This window comes from Carettochelys insculpta, chromosome 29 (genome assembly GCF_033958435.1).
Source record: "Carettochelys insculpta isolate YL-2023 chromosome 29, ASM3395843v1, whole genome shotgun sequence".
Classification (NCBI taxonomy): domain Eukaryota; kingdom Metazoa; phylum Chordata; order Testudines; family Carettochelyidae; genus Carettochelys; species Carettochelys insculpta.
The window spans coordinates 5285733-5301636 of NC_134165.1; the positions used below are offsets into that span (position 1 = coordinate 5285733).

At 54.5% G+C, this 15904-nt stretch overlaps 1 protein-coding gene across 2 annotated transcripts in view; it reads left to right on the forward strand.

The window, feature by feature from the left end:
* Window positions 1-15904, forward strand: part of PRKACA (protein kinase cAMP-activated catalytic subunit alpha) — a 47897-nt gene that overhangs the window by 1618 nt on the left and 30375 nt on the right. The window contains exon 1 of one of the 2 annotated variants that reach the window (XM_074979504.1): window positions 7349-7391. The exons of the other annotated variant lie outside the window; for it this stretch is intronic. Coding sequence (XP_074835605.1) covers window positions 7364-7391 — 28 coding nt within the window. The 5' untranslated portion in view covers window positions 7349-7363. Of the gene's footprint in view, window positions 1-7348; window positions 7392-15904 lie in introns of those variants that run through there. 2 annotated transcript variants of the gene reach the window in all.

Consider the following 15904-nt stretch of genomic DNA (forward strand, 5'->3'; position numbering starts at 1 on the left):
GCCTTAGGGGTTTATTGTGTGCTGGAGAATATGCCTTGGCCCTCAAAATACACCTGATTGGTCTAAATCTCAGAGTATTTTGTCTAACGTGTTTGTTGCAGGGGCCGGGGGGGGTGTGATGCCGACCCTTTGGGTCATGATCTCCTTGCGCTTCCTATCTGAAGTGGGAGCAGGGTCTTGGCAGGGAAAAGGTTGGGAGTGGGTGACTCGATGGGGGCACAAAGGAGTAAGCTCTTGTTTTCTCATGGTGCTGTTACTTCACCAAGAGTCCCAAGTACATTGAAACTAACTTGCTTTTGTTGTGATCGCTCTTAGGCAGGTGTGCAAGGCTGCACTCGGGCACTGGCAGTAAAGAGCTGGTGCTTTTAAAAAGAAAGGAAGGGTCCAGAGCTCAGGACAGACAGACGCACCCCCGTGGAAGATACAGGGTGGAGCTCGTGTTACATTGCTCAGAGAGACTCTTCTGAATCCTTGGCCGGATACGGCGACGAGCTGATCGGACATATCCTGGGGGTAGCTTGTCTAGCAGCAGGGCTGAGGCAGGTAGACTTGCTGCTTTGCGGGCTGCTGAATCCTGGCACCAGCCTTCGGGGCTGTGTAGCCAGAGACAAGGGAGCTCAGGGAAAAGTAAAAGGGTTTTGCAAAAACGAATGTTGGTGCCATGATTTTCCTGAGGGTGAAACTCATTTTTAAAATTGCGCCTCGCAGGGCCGTGTTCTAGCCGAAGGGCCGCCTGTGGGTTGAGGCCGTAAGGAAACCTCCTTTCACATGCACAAGATTTGCCTGGGCCGTTGCTCTGCTCGGTTGGGTGCTCTCCCAGGAGACTGTGGACTAGGGTGGCTTCCCTGGATCTGAGCCGTGGGCCCATCTGAAGCGGGTTGTTCTGCCTCACCAAACCGATGGTTCCTCCAGCCTGCTGCCCATCCCCCATCAGACCAGTCCCATAAACCGCCTCCCCTCACCCCATGTACACACACTTCCTGCATCCAAGCAAAGGGGGCCCCTCTAGCCTGGTATCCGCCCCCCTCTGCAGCACCAACGCCATATAGCTCTGGCATCTGAGTCAGCCCGTCTGCATTTCTGTCTTGCTGGATGAGACCGTTGGGTCCATCGAGCCCCATATCCAGCCATCAGTTGAGCCCAAGAGGTGATGTCTCTAAGGAGAGCAGATACCCACCCACCACTCCCAGACTGGTTTCCCCTCGTCTCAGGGTGACTGTATGCATATGGCAGTACTACCTGCCAGTCCTGATCAGCTCCCCTTGTTCTAGGAGCTTTGCACACACACGTAATAGTCTCTGACTCGTCTACAGTGCTCTTCGTGCATAGATCTCAGTGTGAACGCTTTATGAAGGCGTTCAGATGGGGAAACTGGGGCACAGACGGGGGTGTGACACGTCGGCCAGCAGGCTGGGAATACACCTCAGATGTTCTGAGGTCTCATCCGGTTCTGTAACACTAGGAAATCACTGTTCACATTCGCACGTTATCATGCCTCAGCCCCCGTTGCGTGTAGCCGAGGCATTGGGAGCTGGAGTAGAGCCCCGGTTAATGGCTAATTGGGAACAGTCCTGTGGCTGGGATGGAATCTGCCGTGTCTTGCTGTGCTGCATGAAGGTGTGTCTCCCTAGTGTGGGGGCTGGCAGGGGTGATTTCAGGGTTCGTCTTCCCCCAGACTCACGGGCTTGTTCATTTTCCAGGTGTGGGGGTGGTCGCATGGCTGGAGGGGCCGTGGAATGTTTGCATCTTGCCAAGCCCCTGTGAAAAGAAGAGCGTGTCTGTTGTGGGCAGACCTGGAGCTATAACTGCACCGGGGAGTGTCTGACACCTGTCAGTGTCAAGCCCCCCGCCTAGGAACAAGGGTTAGTGGCCATTCAAAGGGGGCAGGACTGGGGAAGACTGAGGTGCCCAAGTGAAGTGATTTGCCTGAGGTCAAAGAACAAGTTGGTGGCAGAGGCCAGTGCCGGTTAGCTCCAAGGTCAGCTCTTCTCTAACCCTTCAAGCCCATTGCCCTCCTGTGATCTGGAAGAGAACCCAGGAGTCCTGGCCCACAGCCCCACCCTCCGCCTTAACCCGGTAGGCCTCACTGTGCCCAACAGCAATCTTTAAATTCTCTGATGGTTGTACTAGCACCCTGCTGAGCCCGACTGCACAGGTGCAGTGAGAGACAGTCCCTGCACCCAGAGCTCCCAGCCTGAATCCACCAGGGCAGGCAAAGGTGGAGGGAAAGGAAATATTATCTGCATTTTCCTGACTTCAGCCCCTCCCCTTCAGCCCCCTAGATCTCACCTGCTTCTTAGACCAGGAGAAAGAACCCAGGAGCCCTTCCTGCGCTGACCCCCAGATTTTATGTTCAGAACTGGATCCTGAGTTCCCAGCATCCTGAATCCTAGTCATCGGCCTTAGCCACAAAAGAATTCCTGGAGATGTGGTGGAGGGGCAGATCGGGGCGTTTGAGTGAGACCAGCCTTCTCACAGGTGCTTGGAGCTCTGCTGGCTTTCCCTGCCTTGGCCTGGGCTTGAAGGGGTATCAGTAAAATGTCTGTGACTAACCCCACGGGTGACACCCTATGGATGGGACAAAGTCCCTGGGGTGCTTTCTCCAGAGGGTTGATGTGACCGTAAGTTCTGTAGTATCTGTGCACCTCACATGTGAGTACAGTTGTCTTCAGTCCATCGGTGCGGAAGGGAGAGGGCTGTTCTCCCCGCTTTATTAGCACTCTCCTCAGCGGGTTTTGGAGACATTCAAGGCCCGTCCGGGAATCGGGGTGAGAAGTCGCTACTCTGTGCACCAGCCATTGGAGAGCCATCCTCAAAGCAAGTCAGGCAGAAGGCCTGGCCTTTCGTTTGACTTTGCTGTGGTGTTCCGCTACCTTTTGAGTATACGCTCACTCAGCTGATGAAAGACTGTGGCTTGGAACGAAGGTGAAGCCATTCAGAAATGCTGGAGCTGGGTATCAAAACCCCTTAGAAACATCTTCCCAAGGGTTCCCGAACAGGGATGTTTGTCCAAACAGCATTTGCATCAGAAAATTCCTGAGCAGGTCTGTGCTAAGCCCTTCTCTCTTCACTGACTTTCAGAGCCTGATTGTCCACAGGCTTTAGCTTCGGAGCCCACGTCAGCCGACGTGGGCTGGCGGCTGTATACGCAGCCCCAGGAAGACTGGCGGGAGAAGGGACGCAAACCCATGTCTTGGGGTAACTGCTCTAACACTGACCTCCGCTTCCTCTGCTCAGCCTGCCTGGCAGTGCACAAACATCTGCCTCAATGATGGCCGTTTGAAAACAGAGCAGTGGGAATGGCCTGTTAACCTGTGAAACTCACTGCCACGTGACTCAGCACCTTGTGTTTCCAAGTGCAGCCCAGATTCAGAACTCTAACCCATTTAGGCCTCGGCTTACATTTCCCCAGCTGCACGGATGAGGGCGCTGAGTGACGAGTGTTGCCAACATAAGTGTTGGTGTTTGCAATGGACCAGTTGTCCGGAAAGGCTATTGGCCTTCTCTCCTCAGAGCGTGAGCTGCCGTTGGCCGAAACTGCGAGGCATCTCCCCTCTGACAGCTGATCCCATCTCCACAGGAGTCTTGCACCTTCTCCGAAGCAGCTGGTGCTGGCTGGATCTGTCCCTGTGGTTTAAAGACTCTCGGGCAATGAAGGTCAATTAACCGTTCCCCCGGCAGAGCCAACCCCAGGCTGCCTTGCTGACCTGAGCTGGGAACACACGTGCTCCTAGTGCCCTGCTCCTTATGGCCAGAAAAGAGAAGCCGAGGCTGAGAAGCAAAGGGTCTGGGGCAAGGCACTTGGCTGAGACCCGGGAGGGTTGGCATTTTCTCCTGAAGGCAGGGTGTGACCTGCAAAGTGGTACTCCCCTCGCCCCTGCCATGGCCTGTCCCCGTGGGCCGGGTGGTACTTAAACCAAAGTTAACCCTACAGGGCCAGATCCCCAGCTGGTGCAAATTGCCATCACTCCATTGGACTCTGAGGTCAGCTCCCCAGCTGGTGCAAATCACTGTTGCTCCATTGGAGTCAATGGGGCCAGATTCCTGGCTGGTGTAAGGCAGCATTCAAGTCAATACTGTTACACCCATTCTCACTGACTTGGTGAAAACACTGTCTGTGCTTTTCTGCCGTGCTAGATCCGTTTTCTGCCAGGGCCTTGAGCTGTGATCCTGCAGAGACATGGGCTTAGCTCCCCTCCCAGGAGTAAAGCTGACCATGGGCATAAGTGCCTGCAGAGTTGGCTGTGGGCATTGCCTGGTGCTGCATGAGGAGCCATGTACCGGCGTGGTCCTGCCAGTGGCAGCTGTCACCGAGTCTGGTCTCTGCCCTGCGGGGGGCAAAGGAGCTTGTGTGACCAGCAAGATGCTGGGCAGGCGCGATCTGTGTCTTACCCTCCAGGAGCAGCCAGCGTCCAAGGGAAGGGAGCAGAAAAATGTCAGTGACCTGCTGCTCCTGGCGGGCAGGTGCGTGGTAGAAGCCTGGCCGTCATGGGAGGGGAAGGGGCAGGCAGTGGTGAGGTGAGGAGGGGATCGTGCGGAGCCCTCTGCTGAGGTAGATTGGCTGTGGCTTTGCCACCTGTGGGCATCTTTGCACTGTGTGGCCATCAGATCCCCAGCTGGCTTCCGACTGGTGGGCCCCGTTTCCTTGGGGATGTGGGGTGAGGCGGCGGGGGCGGGGCGGAGATTACAGTGGCTTTAAAGGAAGATATGAACCAGTGCGGCTCAGATTAAGATCTTTGGCTGGACAGGCCTCGGTGCCTTCCGAAGGAGAGGAAGGATCGGCTCTGTTTCCGCACGGAGCGGGAGGTGAAGCGACTTGCCTGGATTCGGAATGGAACCCAGGCATCCAGGCGCCTTGTCCCCCCGCAGCCCCCAGCTCCGTCCGCTAGACGCCACTTTCCTCCCGGAGCTGAGGATAGAACCCAGGAATCCTGACTCCCCTCCTCGTGTTCAGCACAGCTCCCCGCAGCTGAGACACGGCTGCTGCGCTCCCTGGGGAGCCCCCTGCTTCACACCAGGCTCTGCTCCGTGGCTAGCAGGAGCCTTCCTCTGGCAAACAAGCCCTCTCCTGGCAGGCATCTACCACGCATCTTTCCGTCCAGGGCAGCTCACCCTGCTCGGGGCCTTGCTGTGCTGGTTGCAGGCCTTGGCCTGTAGGGGGCGCTTGGCGATCAGAAACTGGCAGATGGGGATAACTGCTGGAGCCTCCCATCTGGGCTGGGCTGGCCTGAGGCAGCTGCCTCTGGGGTTGGCACTGTGCAGGGGTCACCCCAAAGCAATGCCCAGGGAGCCAATCTCCCAGCAGGTGTGTGTGCCTGCAGGCTGGCTCCCATTGAGCGATTCCCTGGGTCGGGGGGAGGGGCTGGGCATTTCCTCTTGCAAGTTAATTATTAAATGGGCCTGGGACAGGGCTGACTCTGCCCTGGTGTATCCTTTATTTTACGAAACCACCTGTCCAAGGTTTTAGGCCCTAGTGCACCAGCCACGACACGGGGGTGGGGGGTTTTCTGCCTTCTCAGAGGGTCACTGGGACAAGGGCAGGGAGAATCCAGCATCTTGGGGACTTCATGGGCCGCCCCTTTCCTTACCACTCAGGTGCAGGCTGCTGCCTGGCGCGGTGACAGGAGGACCACACAGGAAGGCTTGTTGCAGGCCATCGGGGGCTTTGTGGGCCCTGGGGAGACCGTAAACGTCAGCTGGAGATCTTAGAAGCTCAGAGGCAGATCTGGCATGGAGTGACTCTGATTTCAAGGATCCGCTGAGCCTTCGTTAGGGATTGGAGGGAGCGGGGTGGGGGAGCATTTCCCCCAGGGTACGGAGGGAGAGCTTTGCCCAGTCTAGACACATGGGGCGGAACGTGGGGGAGGTCTTGGGGCTCTGAAGGGCATCTGGCCTGCAGTCCCTGCGGGGTTGGTGCATGTTGGAGGGGGCTGGGGTGGGTGAGCTCTGTGCTGCCTCCCTTGTCCCTGGTCTGGCGTTAAAATCAGGGACCTGCAGGCTCACTGCTTGGTGGTGCTGACAGAGTGGGGAGGGCGCCTTTGGCCGAGCTCAAGGACAGGCAGCCCTGCTGCTGTCAAACACCCAAGCTTCTGCGCCCGGCGTGTGTGCCTGGCTAGGACTCCTGGGAGCGCCTCCCATGGCTCTTGGAGCTGCCATACGCTGAACCACTTGGTGGACTTGACCAGTGACTCGTGGGAGAGCTTGTCTGTCTTCTCTGGCCCCTGGAGGGGAGGGGAACCCTGGGAAGCCATTGGCAGACTAGTGATGCTTGAAGGATGTTGGCTGCGTCTACACTACGCAGCCATCCTCTCGGCCGCTGACCGGTTGGGCTAACGCTTGAGGGAGCCTATAGCCTCTCTGGGGCCAGCCCACTTGAGTGAAGGGGCTTTTCTGAGAGGACTGGAATTAAGGGGACACCCTGGGTTAACCGGGCAGTGAAGAGAAGCCCCAGGCCTGGAGCTAAGCTGTCTCCATCTTGGAGCCATTGCTTTCAGCTGGGCAAATCAGCAGCATGTGGAGCATAGGTCTGAGGAGCTCGTAGTGAGCGACTGTTCCTGGGATCTGCTGGCCAAGGGGCTTCCCAAGCTCTGGTGGATGCTCGTCTCCTCCTGCTGGGCTGCCTGGGGGTAGCTGAGCTGGGAATTGCTGTGTCGGGGAGTGGGGCGGGGGTTGGTTGGATACCGCGCTCCCTGGGAGCCGTGTGGTCTGAAAATGGCTGCCCGCTGTATTCTGGTCCTTCTGGGATGAATCAGAGTCCGTGTGAGCCTCCAGGCGGTTGCTGGCATTGGGCGCGCTGAGCCGTCAGGGGACCTGACCTCTTCGACGTGCCTGAGTGAGTCCCATGAGCGCTCAGACCAGCAGCCCTGCCCTGCGTCGCCCCTGCGTCCTCTCACTTCCTTGCTCTGAGCAGCTGAGACCTGGGTAACCCTCTCTATATAAGGGGATGGGAGGAATTTAGCACAGGAAGTGAAGCTTCCAGTTGACTCGTGGTGGGTGTTGGAGGGAGACAGAACAGAGCCACTCCACCCTTCAGTGCTGACTAGTGGGAAACCAGGGACAGTTGAGGAGCTCTTAGGAAAGGCTGGCACACGAGACAGCCAGGCAGCTGGAGCAGAAAAGCCCAAGAAAGGGTTAAGGGGAAACGGGGCTTTTGCAGACCTCAGGAGCAGAATCTGTAAATGACAGAGGTGCATTAAGTCTCCTTGATGGATGGAGAGATAAAATTAATGATCTTCAAAAGGCTAAGAGCTGCTGTGCTGCTTTTTCTGTCATGCTGTAGAACAAGAAACGAGGAGATAAAAAATGCATGGACAATAAGGAAGTGCATTATCTTTCTGTCGAAGGTCCTTATCTGGCCCCAGTTATGATAGTATGCCAGCACCTCACAACTGGTAATGTATTTATCCTCCAACCACCATTTCCGTGCCCCTTGCCCCCCCCCCAGTGAACCAGAGAAAGGCTATCCTCCTCCTCCTCTGTAGCATGGGAAAACTGAGGCACAGGCTAAGTGACTTGCCCAGGGTCAGTCTGGAGCAGAGCAAGGAACCGAGCCAGGATCCCCCAGATGTGCCCCTCTGTTGGCCGCATAGACAAAACCTCCGATAGCAGAGGCCTGTCCATCTGTAGGTCTGTGGCCTGTGGTTGTGGAGGTGTGGGGGGAGAAGGATTCTTTCTCTACGCCACGTGCGGCCCTTGCCCAGCATTGCAGCGGTGGGGTCTGGGTGGCCTCAGGGGTGTCTGCTTGCCCCGGTGAAGCGCTTTGATTTGCCCCCGCTTTAACTCTCTCGCCCTGCCTGGCCTTGGCCCTTTGGCCCCACGGCTGACCCTCCAGCACCCTGGGCCTACCCCTCTGGCTTCCCTGGCTGACCCTCCAGCACCCCTGGCCAACCTCCCCACCGCCAAAACCCCTGGCAGACCCCGCCCCCCCCCCGACACCCCTGGCCAACACCCTCCCCCCAGTGCCCCTGGTTGACCCCCGGCTCCTCTGGCCTCCCCGCCCCCTTGGATGGAATCCCACAGGGCTCCAGTCCAGGCTGGTTCCACCCGGCTCCTGGGGGTGCATCTGCCCCACACTTGGCTGAGTGCCAGGGCCCTGGCTGGGACCGAGTGCCTCTGTCGCCCCCTGCAGAGGCCAGCCCAGAGCCCGGGGGGATTGGCCCTGCTGGGGAGCCGTAGGCTGGGCGCAGAGGAGGCCGCAGGCTGGGCTGGCAAGATGGAGGCTGGAGGTGAGCTGGGGGGCGGGGGAGACATGGGGCTGTTCCCCTCTGAGGTGCTGCCCCCGGTTCTGCCCCATAGGGTGTGGGCCACTTCCACTGGGGTTGCTCGGACCCGCCGGGGGCAGGTCGGGGCTGGGGCGCGGCGGGGTCCCGATGGCACAGATGTCCAGCGCCCCCCTCACGGGCGTGGCTGGGCCCCTGGCTGGCAGAGGGATTGAGGGTTGGGTGGGCCATGGGGCTGAGCCCCCACCTGTGTGTGGGGAGGGGCAGCGGCTGCCCTCCTGCCCCCAGCTAAGGGGGTTCCCTTGTCCTCCAGGGCCGGGAGCCAGGCCCCAGTCCCAGCACTAAATCCACTAAACAATTAAAAGAAGGTGAATTAAGGGGTTGCATTTTAAAACATGCAACTGGTGGTTGCCATGGGAACGGGCTTTCATGCCCGCGGTGTTCTGGCGCAGGGCCATGGGAGGAGCCTCCCAGCAAGGGGTGGGGCCTTGGCGCTGAAATGTTTACAGGCGGGGGGTGAGTCTTTGATGAATTTTGTGGCTGGGCACATCTCGGGGGCCACAGCAGGGTCGGTCTCCTCTTTCCTCCGGTGATTTGACCTTGAGGACGGTCCTTCCCAATGGGATTGTTCAACGTGGGTGATCCAGGACTTGGGGGATGGGAAGATGTGTGGGGGTCAGCGCAGGTGAGGAGGAACAGCAGGACGGATGTAGAGGTTTGTACGACTCCCATTGGTGTCAGATCGCAGCTGCTCGCAATCAGTAAGAGACCCGGTCCTTGCTGTGAGGCAAGGGAGTATTATCTCTATTTTGCCAATTGGGAAACTGAGGCACAGAGTAGGGTGGGATTTTCCCATTGTCACACAAAGAAGTGCAGTCAGAGTCGGGAATTCAGCTTCCATCTTTTGAGTCGCAAGCCAGGTCCCAGCATCCCTGGGACTAAACCATCCTCAGCTGCGTCCTCCTCAGGGGTGAGCAGGATGTGTATGAGATGTGTGCAGTTGGGGGCCAGCTCAAGGAACAGATTTTTTTTGAGGTGGGAGGGATCATGGGGGAGGAGAATGGGAACAGGGACAAGTGACTGACGTGGTCTTGATGGGATGAGTGCAGCTCTTAGTTACTTACTTTGCTTCCCTGAAAGGTTTGCTTCATGGTCTGATCTTCAATAGTGAACATAAAAATCATGGGATAACTTTTTTGTGGCATCAGAATAACTCTGCCAGGAGTGCCCCCATCCCTCTAGCACCTTGGGGGTTACAACAGCATGACCCAGTCCTATGTAACTACCCCAGTGCAAGAATTCTGATTTCTGGGACAGTTATTTAGTTCTCAGCAGGGGTGATGATGTGACACGTTTCACCCTGGCAGGTTTTGATCCCAGGATCTTCAGAGATCAAGTGAGATTGTCTACCACATAACATAAGAGGTGACTTCTGTTATCTGGCAGCAGTAGGAAACTGTCATCCTCTGTGGGGCCACGATACCCTTCTCACAAGCATGTTACGCTATTACTGATGATCATTTTGCCAGCCCCAGCTTAACAGAATTCTGGCTCTCCATTTCTTAAGACAGGCAGGCTGAGGAGATACAGGAAAACAGTCAACATAAAACTCATATAAATGTGTCTTAGTGTCTAAAGATGTTACTGATCACAGCTGATGCTATTGGGTTACGGTTCTCTTGCATCTCCCTGAGGGAAGCCGGCCAGTTGCAAAATCTGTATCTAGCCTTTCACCACTAAGTTGTCCCATTGTGGTGTCTGTGTTTTCCTGCAGATGGAGGGTGAGGAGTAGAAAGGCCTCAGAAAAGATCGATTAGGTCTGGAAAATCTGCCTTAGAATTGTCACAAAGATGTAGCCGTCCTACTCTATATCTTCACAAAACACAAAAGAAAATTTCAGATCTGCAGAAGTGGGTCTGTCCCGCAAAATTATTTTGTTAGTCTTTAAAGTGGTACAGGACTGCTTTTTTGTTTGGTCTTAAAATGAGAAACTAAGCGGCTGGACAGATTGACCAAACCATCTTTTCTTTGTTCGTCTCGCTGTCTATAAATACACTAGAAGATGACTTCTGGTAGCAGGGGCTCTGAGCTAGTAAATGAAAACAAGACGGAAGGAGGTTGATGGTTTGCAAATTCAAACTGTGAATAATAAAGAGAAGGTTTCTGACAAGGAGTGGAATTGACCATGGAATAACTTACCGAGGGTGCGACGAATCCTTCATCACTTGGACTCTTTAAATCCAGACTAGATGTTTCTTTCTAAAAGATCTGCCCCAATTCCACTACATTTTATTGGGTTGCATGCCTGGGAAATGCTCTGCGCTGTCCCATGCAGGAGGTCAGTCTAGATGACGATCATCAGTGATGATCTTTTGGCATTAAACTCAGCACACCTAAGAGTTGTCTCGCTTCAAGAGAAGCTCTTTGAGAGATTTATTGGAAGAGCAGTGAAAACTTCTCCCTGGTTCAGAAAGTAGGTGATGTGGCATGGCCCTGGTTGCCCAGGCCCACCTTAGCCAAGTCAGTAAAAATGTTGAACCATCAGAGCCTAATCTAAGCTCTGGCTCCAGCTGGTTATGAAGTGGGTTAGAATTGTTTGGGAAGGGGGCAGAGGCAGGACCATTTCCCCCTGGAGACAGGGCTAAGGGTTACTTAGACCTTGATTTTAGAAGAGTATAAGAGCAGTCTCATTAGACACCCCAAAGCTCCTAGAAATTAAGACCATCCAAAGAAACTAGTTTGGTTTTTAAATCTTCCTGGGAACCAAACAATGCAGCACTTTGATGGGGCAAGTTACTTGGGCCGGCAGTGTCGCCTAGTGCTCATAGCATGGGACTTTGGAAGACTGTTCCCAGCTATGACCTTGGACGAGTCCCTTCCCTGATTCATGTCTTGGTTTTCTCATCTGTAAAAGGGGTTCATGATGTTGAACTTCCTTTTGTAAAACACCTTGAGAGCCGCAGATAAAAAGTGCTGGTTAGGAGACAGGTTACTTCAACCTTTTGATAGTGTGAGGCTGAAGAAGTTCCCACAGAGCCCTCTGTTCTCATTTTGCCATCCCATCAAGCAGCTCCTCTCTCCCGTTCTTGATTTCCTAATGTCCCAGGGCAGCGACGACAACTGCTGACGTGGAAAAATAATCTGGATGTTGCAATTGCCACACTGGGTCAGCCTGAGATCCCTTTAGCATCAGTACTAGAGGAAAAGGTAAAGAAACTCTTAGTAGCAGTTGGGGGGGGAATAAAAAAAAAACCTTTCTACCGCCACTGCTTTCTAGTAGTAGGAGATCGGCTTACGCCCTGAAGCACAAGGTTTAATATCCGTGCCAGAATTATTGTTGTCATTTAACTATATGCCTGAATAGTCTTTATCCCTGTTAATGTCCAGTCTGGTTTTGGCCATGGCTTCATGTGGTGATGAGTTCCATAAGCTAATGGAAAAGTGTTTATTCTCATTGGTTTTGAATTCTTCACCTTTCAATTCTAATTGATTGTACCTTGGCTCTTGTGGAATGAGGCAGGAAGGAGAGACGTTCCTGATCTCCCTTCTTCATCACAATTATTATTTTACAGATATTTATTACACACCCTCCTCATTGGACTCTTTTCTAAGGTGAACAGTTCTTCCAATCTCTCTTCATAGGAGAGTTCCAAGCCCTAGATCATTCTTATTGCCCTTCTCTGACCCTTCTAATTTTGCACTGTTCCCCCTTTGATTTTGGGTGACTAGCTCAGCAAACGTTATTTCCAGTTAAGAAAGTCTTTAATGGACTGATACAGTTTAGTGGCAACAAGCAAGGAAACAGCACCACATTGCTAGCAGTTGCTGAGGTAGCTCCCATGTATCCATCACAGTTCAAAAACTAGCAACCTGGAGTTACTTAAATGCCAGAAGTGACACTGATGAGAACCTGAGTGAAATTGACTACCTGCAGTGGAGTGGATTCCTTTCCCGCAGTATGTCCATGCTAAGATACTTGTAAAGGGATTAAATGCAGTGGGGTTTATGTTAAAATTCATCTTTAAGTTTAATAAGCCCAGGTGCTCGTAACACAAAAAAGAAACAATTTTTGTCGTGTGTTTTTAACCGCTAACATCTCTAAATCCTCAGGCAAATCAGTCTTCTGTTGAATTTTTTTTTTTGAAGTCATGCAAAATTGTTCTGTGCCGCAGGGTTTTGAGGAATCCTTTTGTTTTTAAATATGTATATTTTTGAGGCTGAAAATTAAGTGCAGTTCTCTCACGCGTCAGCAGCGGTTTTGTGATGTGAGCATGGGGGCTGGCTCCCTGCATTCCTTCTGATTATTCTTTACCTGGTTAAGAATTAAATGGGTTTGTATTATGTGCATTATATTAGCATATAATGATCTAAACTGAATTCAGAGGGCCTTATTATGCTGGATGCTGTGCAGGTTAGGGATGTTAATGGTTACCAAGTAGCCTCATCCTAAATGTCTGAGCCTTGGGGGTTGGGAACAACAAGAAGTGCTGTGGCGCCTTATAGACTAACAGATACTTTGGAGCGTAAGCTTTCTCTGGAGAACACCCCTCCCCCTGCCCACTGCTGGGAGGGGACTGCTTCAGCCCAGAGGTGCCCACTGCGTGCACGGAGCACTCCAGCCTAGCTGGAGCAGCCCTGGTCTGCGGCAGGCCCAGCATGTGCCATGGGCAGGGGCATTCCAGCTTGTCTGGAGCAGTCTCCATCCGCAGCAGGGCACTGGAGCAGCCCTGCCGGCTGTTCCCACCTCCTCCCGTTTAATCAATTAAACTTAACATGTAACTGTTTAACTAATTAAATGGTATTTTACATATTTTCTGCCCTAAAGAGTTGTGAATCTAAATAGACTAACAGTCAGAGGACGGAGTCATGAGCCCGTTTTAAAGACAGGGAGTGGAAGTGAAATGACTGGCCCCAGGATGCACAAAACAAGGCTCCATACTCTGCACTGGGCTTGCATCTGCTGATTTTCTGTTCCCTGGCTTTCATGAACAGGAGAGCCAGCAAAGACCCCTGTGCTCATTTCAGCCTGTGATCCGTGGACCCCTGGCTGTCTGCAGGCCAGGCATAAGATTTCTAGGGATTTGCACCTCCCTTTGAATTTTTTTCTGTGTCCTCAAATGAGAGAGGTTGCAAAGCACTGATACAGGGCGCCCTCCAATCCGGCACAGCCGTAGGACTTCCCTGAATTAATTCCTGTTTGAATCAGAGCAGATCTTTTAGACGAGCACCCACGTTTGATTTGAAAGTTGCCTGTACTGGAGAATCTGCCACAGCCCTCAATAAATTGTTCCAGTGGTTAATTGCCTTCTCTGTTCCTCGTCTTCTGATGCACAAAAAGCCTGCTGTAAAGAGTAGAGGATTCTGCACAGAACCTGGGTCCGTGCTGCCTCCCCCAGCTTGTTCGTGGTATGTTACATCTTCCCTTCTCCCTGCGCGGTGACAGACCTGGCCTGCTGCTGCTGGGAGAGCAGGGGTTAAGGGAGCGAGACGTGAATGTTCTATGCTCAACTGCTTGAGCTTTAGCTGTTCAAAGATCACATATTCTTGGGGTCTCTTCTGCAGCAGGGTAGTTTGTGTGCTAGGCCAACATGAATCTATTGACTGTGCTGTGCTCCTGGTTGTGCCTCCTTGTGTGCCCAGGGCTGTTCAGGCGAGGAATGCTCAGACACTGCCCAGAGACACCCACTTCTGGGGTGGAGCAGGGATTCCTCTGCTGAAACGAATGCCAGAGCAGGCCAGCCCCTGACTCTCCCAGTTAGCCAGGCCTACCAGTCTGGGCTCTCACTGGTGCTGCACCACAAGGCTGGCTACCCTGGGGTCCCCATCTGTGGCTGGGCCGTGATGCTTCGATTGCTGAGGAGGGCAAATGCCAGCTGCTGTGGCTGTCCGTCCTCCTCCCGCTGCTCGTTGCTGGCAGTGGGGAGATGGCTTTTAATGAGCATGCTGGAATATTTTAAACCTTTCGTGCTGACCCTGCGGGACTCACTGCCTGAGATGGCAGAAAATTCCCCAGGTCCTGCCAAAGCTGCACCTGCACCAGGTTAACCCTTTGGGTGCCGCTCTTGCCAGCCTGTGTGACTGGCACGTGGGGTGCCAGCCCCTCAAAATGCTGACTCAGCTACATGTCTGTGACCTCCCCCCCACCGCACCCCAATCAGATCAGGTTCAGCCCTGAGCACCTCTGACATACATACCTACTAGGATCCTTGCCTAAAGGTGCTGTAGGCCCCAGATCTGGAGGAGGGACAGTGATAACCTGCTCCAGTCCCTTTCATGACTGACAGTCAACCCTCTCTTAGGCCTTATAGTGCCTGGGGGCAATCTGGCAGAGGTCCCAGGTGGGAGGGGCTGTCTCTAGACTCACCCTCCCTGCCTGCCCTGGGTGCTGAGCACACAACACCAGCAAAGACCTTCCAGCTCAGCTGATTGGCTCTTGTTGACTGGCCAATGCCAAGGCTTCTGTTCACCCAGTAGCTCAGCTAAGCAGATCCTGCTACACAGGGGAGGGGCGGTGGTCTCAGCTGGCCCCTGGGCTGGTTGTATTGATGGAGGCCACAGGCCAGAGGAGCCATGGAGCTGAGACTCGCAGCTCTGCAACCCAGAAGTCCTGGTAGATGTACTGATCCCTGCCGCGGTGTGCAAATGGGTTTGGCAGGTGCCAGTCCAGCTCCCAGAGGGGGAGGTCTCACCATCACAAAGCCATCTGGCAACTGCATGCAAGTGCCCCCCCCTCCCAGTTCCCTGACCCACGTTCTGCGAATATACGGCCTGGGGAGGGGTGGGAGAAGGGGGCTTGAATGGGAGCCCAGGAAGTAATCTGCCCTTCCCCTGTCTCCTCTCCAGAAGCCACTGGAGCAGCTGATATTACCCTTCCTCTTACTCAGTGGGTGGGGCCTGGACAGGGGCTGTGCTCATGCTCGCAGCAGGGCTGCTGGAGTCGGGACTCCCAGGTTCTGTTCCTCGCTCTGAGATGGGGTGGGGGGTGGAGTCAAGCGGGGAGAGCAGAGGGGCTGGTAGCTGGGGATCCTGGGTTCTGTTCTTGGCTTGGGGAGGCAGTGCGGGCTAGTGGCGAGAGTCCTGATGAGCTGGGGTGATTTGGTGAGAGGGAGGCCTCTCCCTCTGGGAACTGGACTGGGACCTGCTGGATTCATTGCACAGTGGACTGGCCTTGTACTGCTGCTGTAGAGATGCTATAGATTCCCTCCCCCTCCCCCCCAAGCGAAGGGGGTTGGCTGGGATGCTCCGAGCAGGCCAGGTTCCGTGGGATCTAGGGCAGAGGTTAGGATTTCAGCCACCAGTCTTGCCACATGGTCCTGAGGAGAGTTGGTTGCCCAGGGTAGCTGCGGCGACTGATCGAGAAGCCGAGAGCAGATGTGGAGCGGGGAGCTGAGGCCTTTAAGGGCTTCGTGTGAACCTGGCGGTGTGCCCAGCCCTGGATCTCCCTCCCCTTTGAGGCTGCTCCCTTGGGGCGCTTTCTGAAACAATACCTAGCACGCGCCTCACCGGGGCAGGCTGATCCCTGTGCCTGGGAAGCGACCAGAGCAAAGCAGGCTGCTTCCCGCCCTGCTACCGTCCAGACGTTTCTTCTCCACCAGAGATCCTGCTGCTGCCCTTTGAAGGTCTGGCTGGAAGCCGTACGGCCATGGGGGAGCCCTGCACGGCTAGATAGAAGAGCAGCCTTGGCC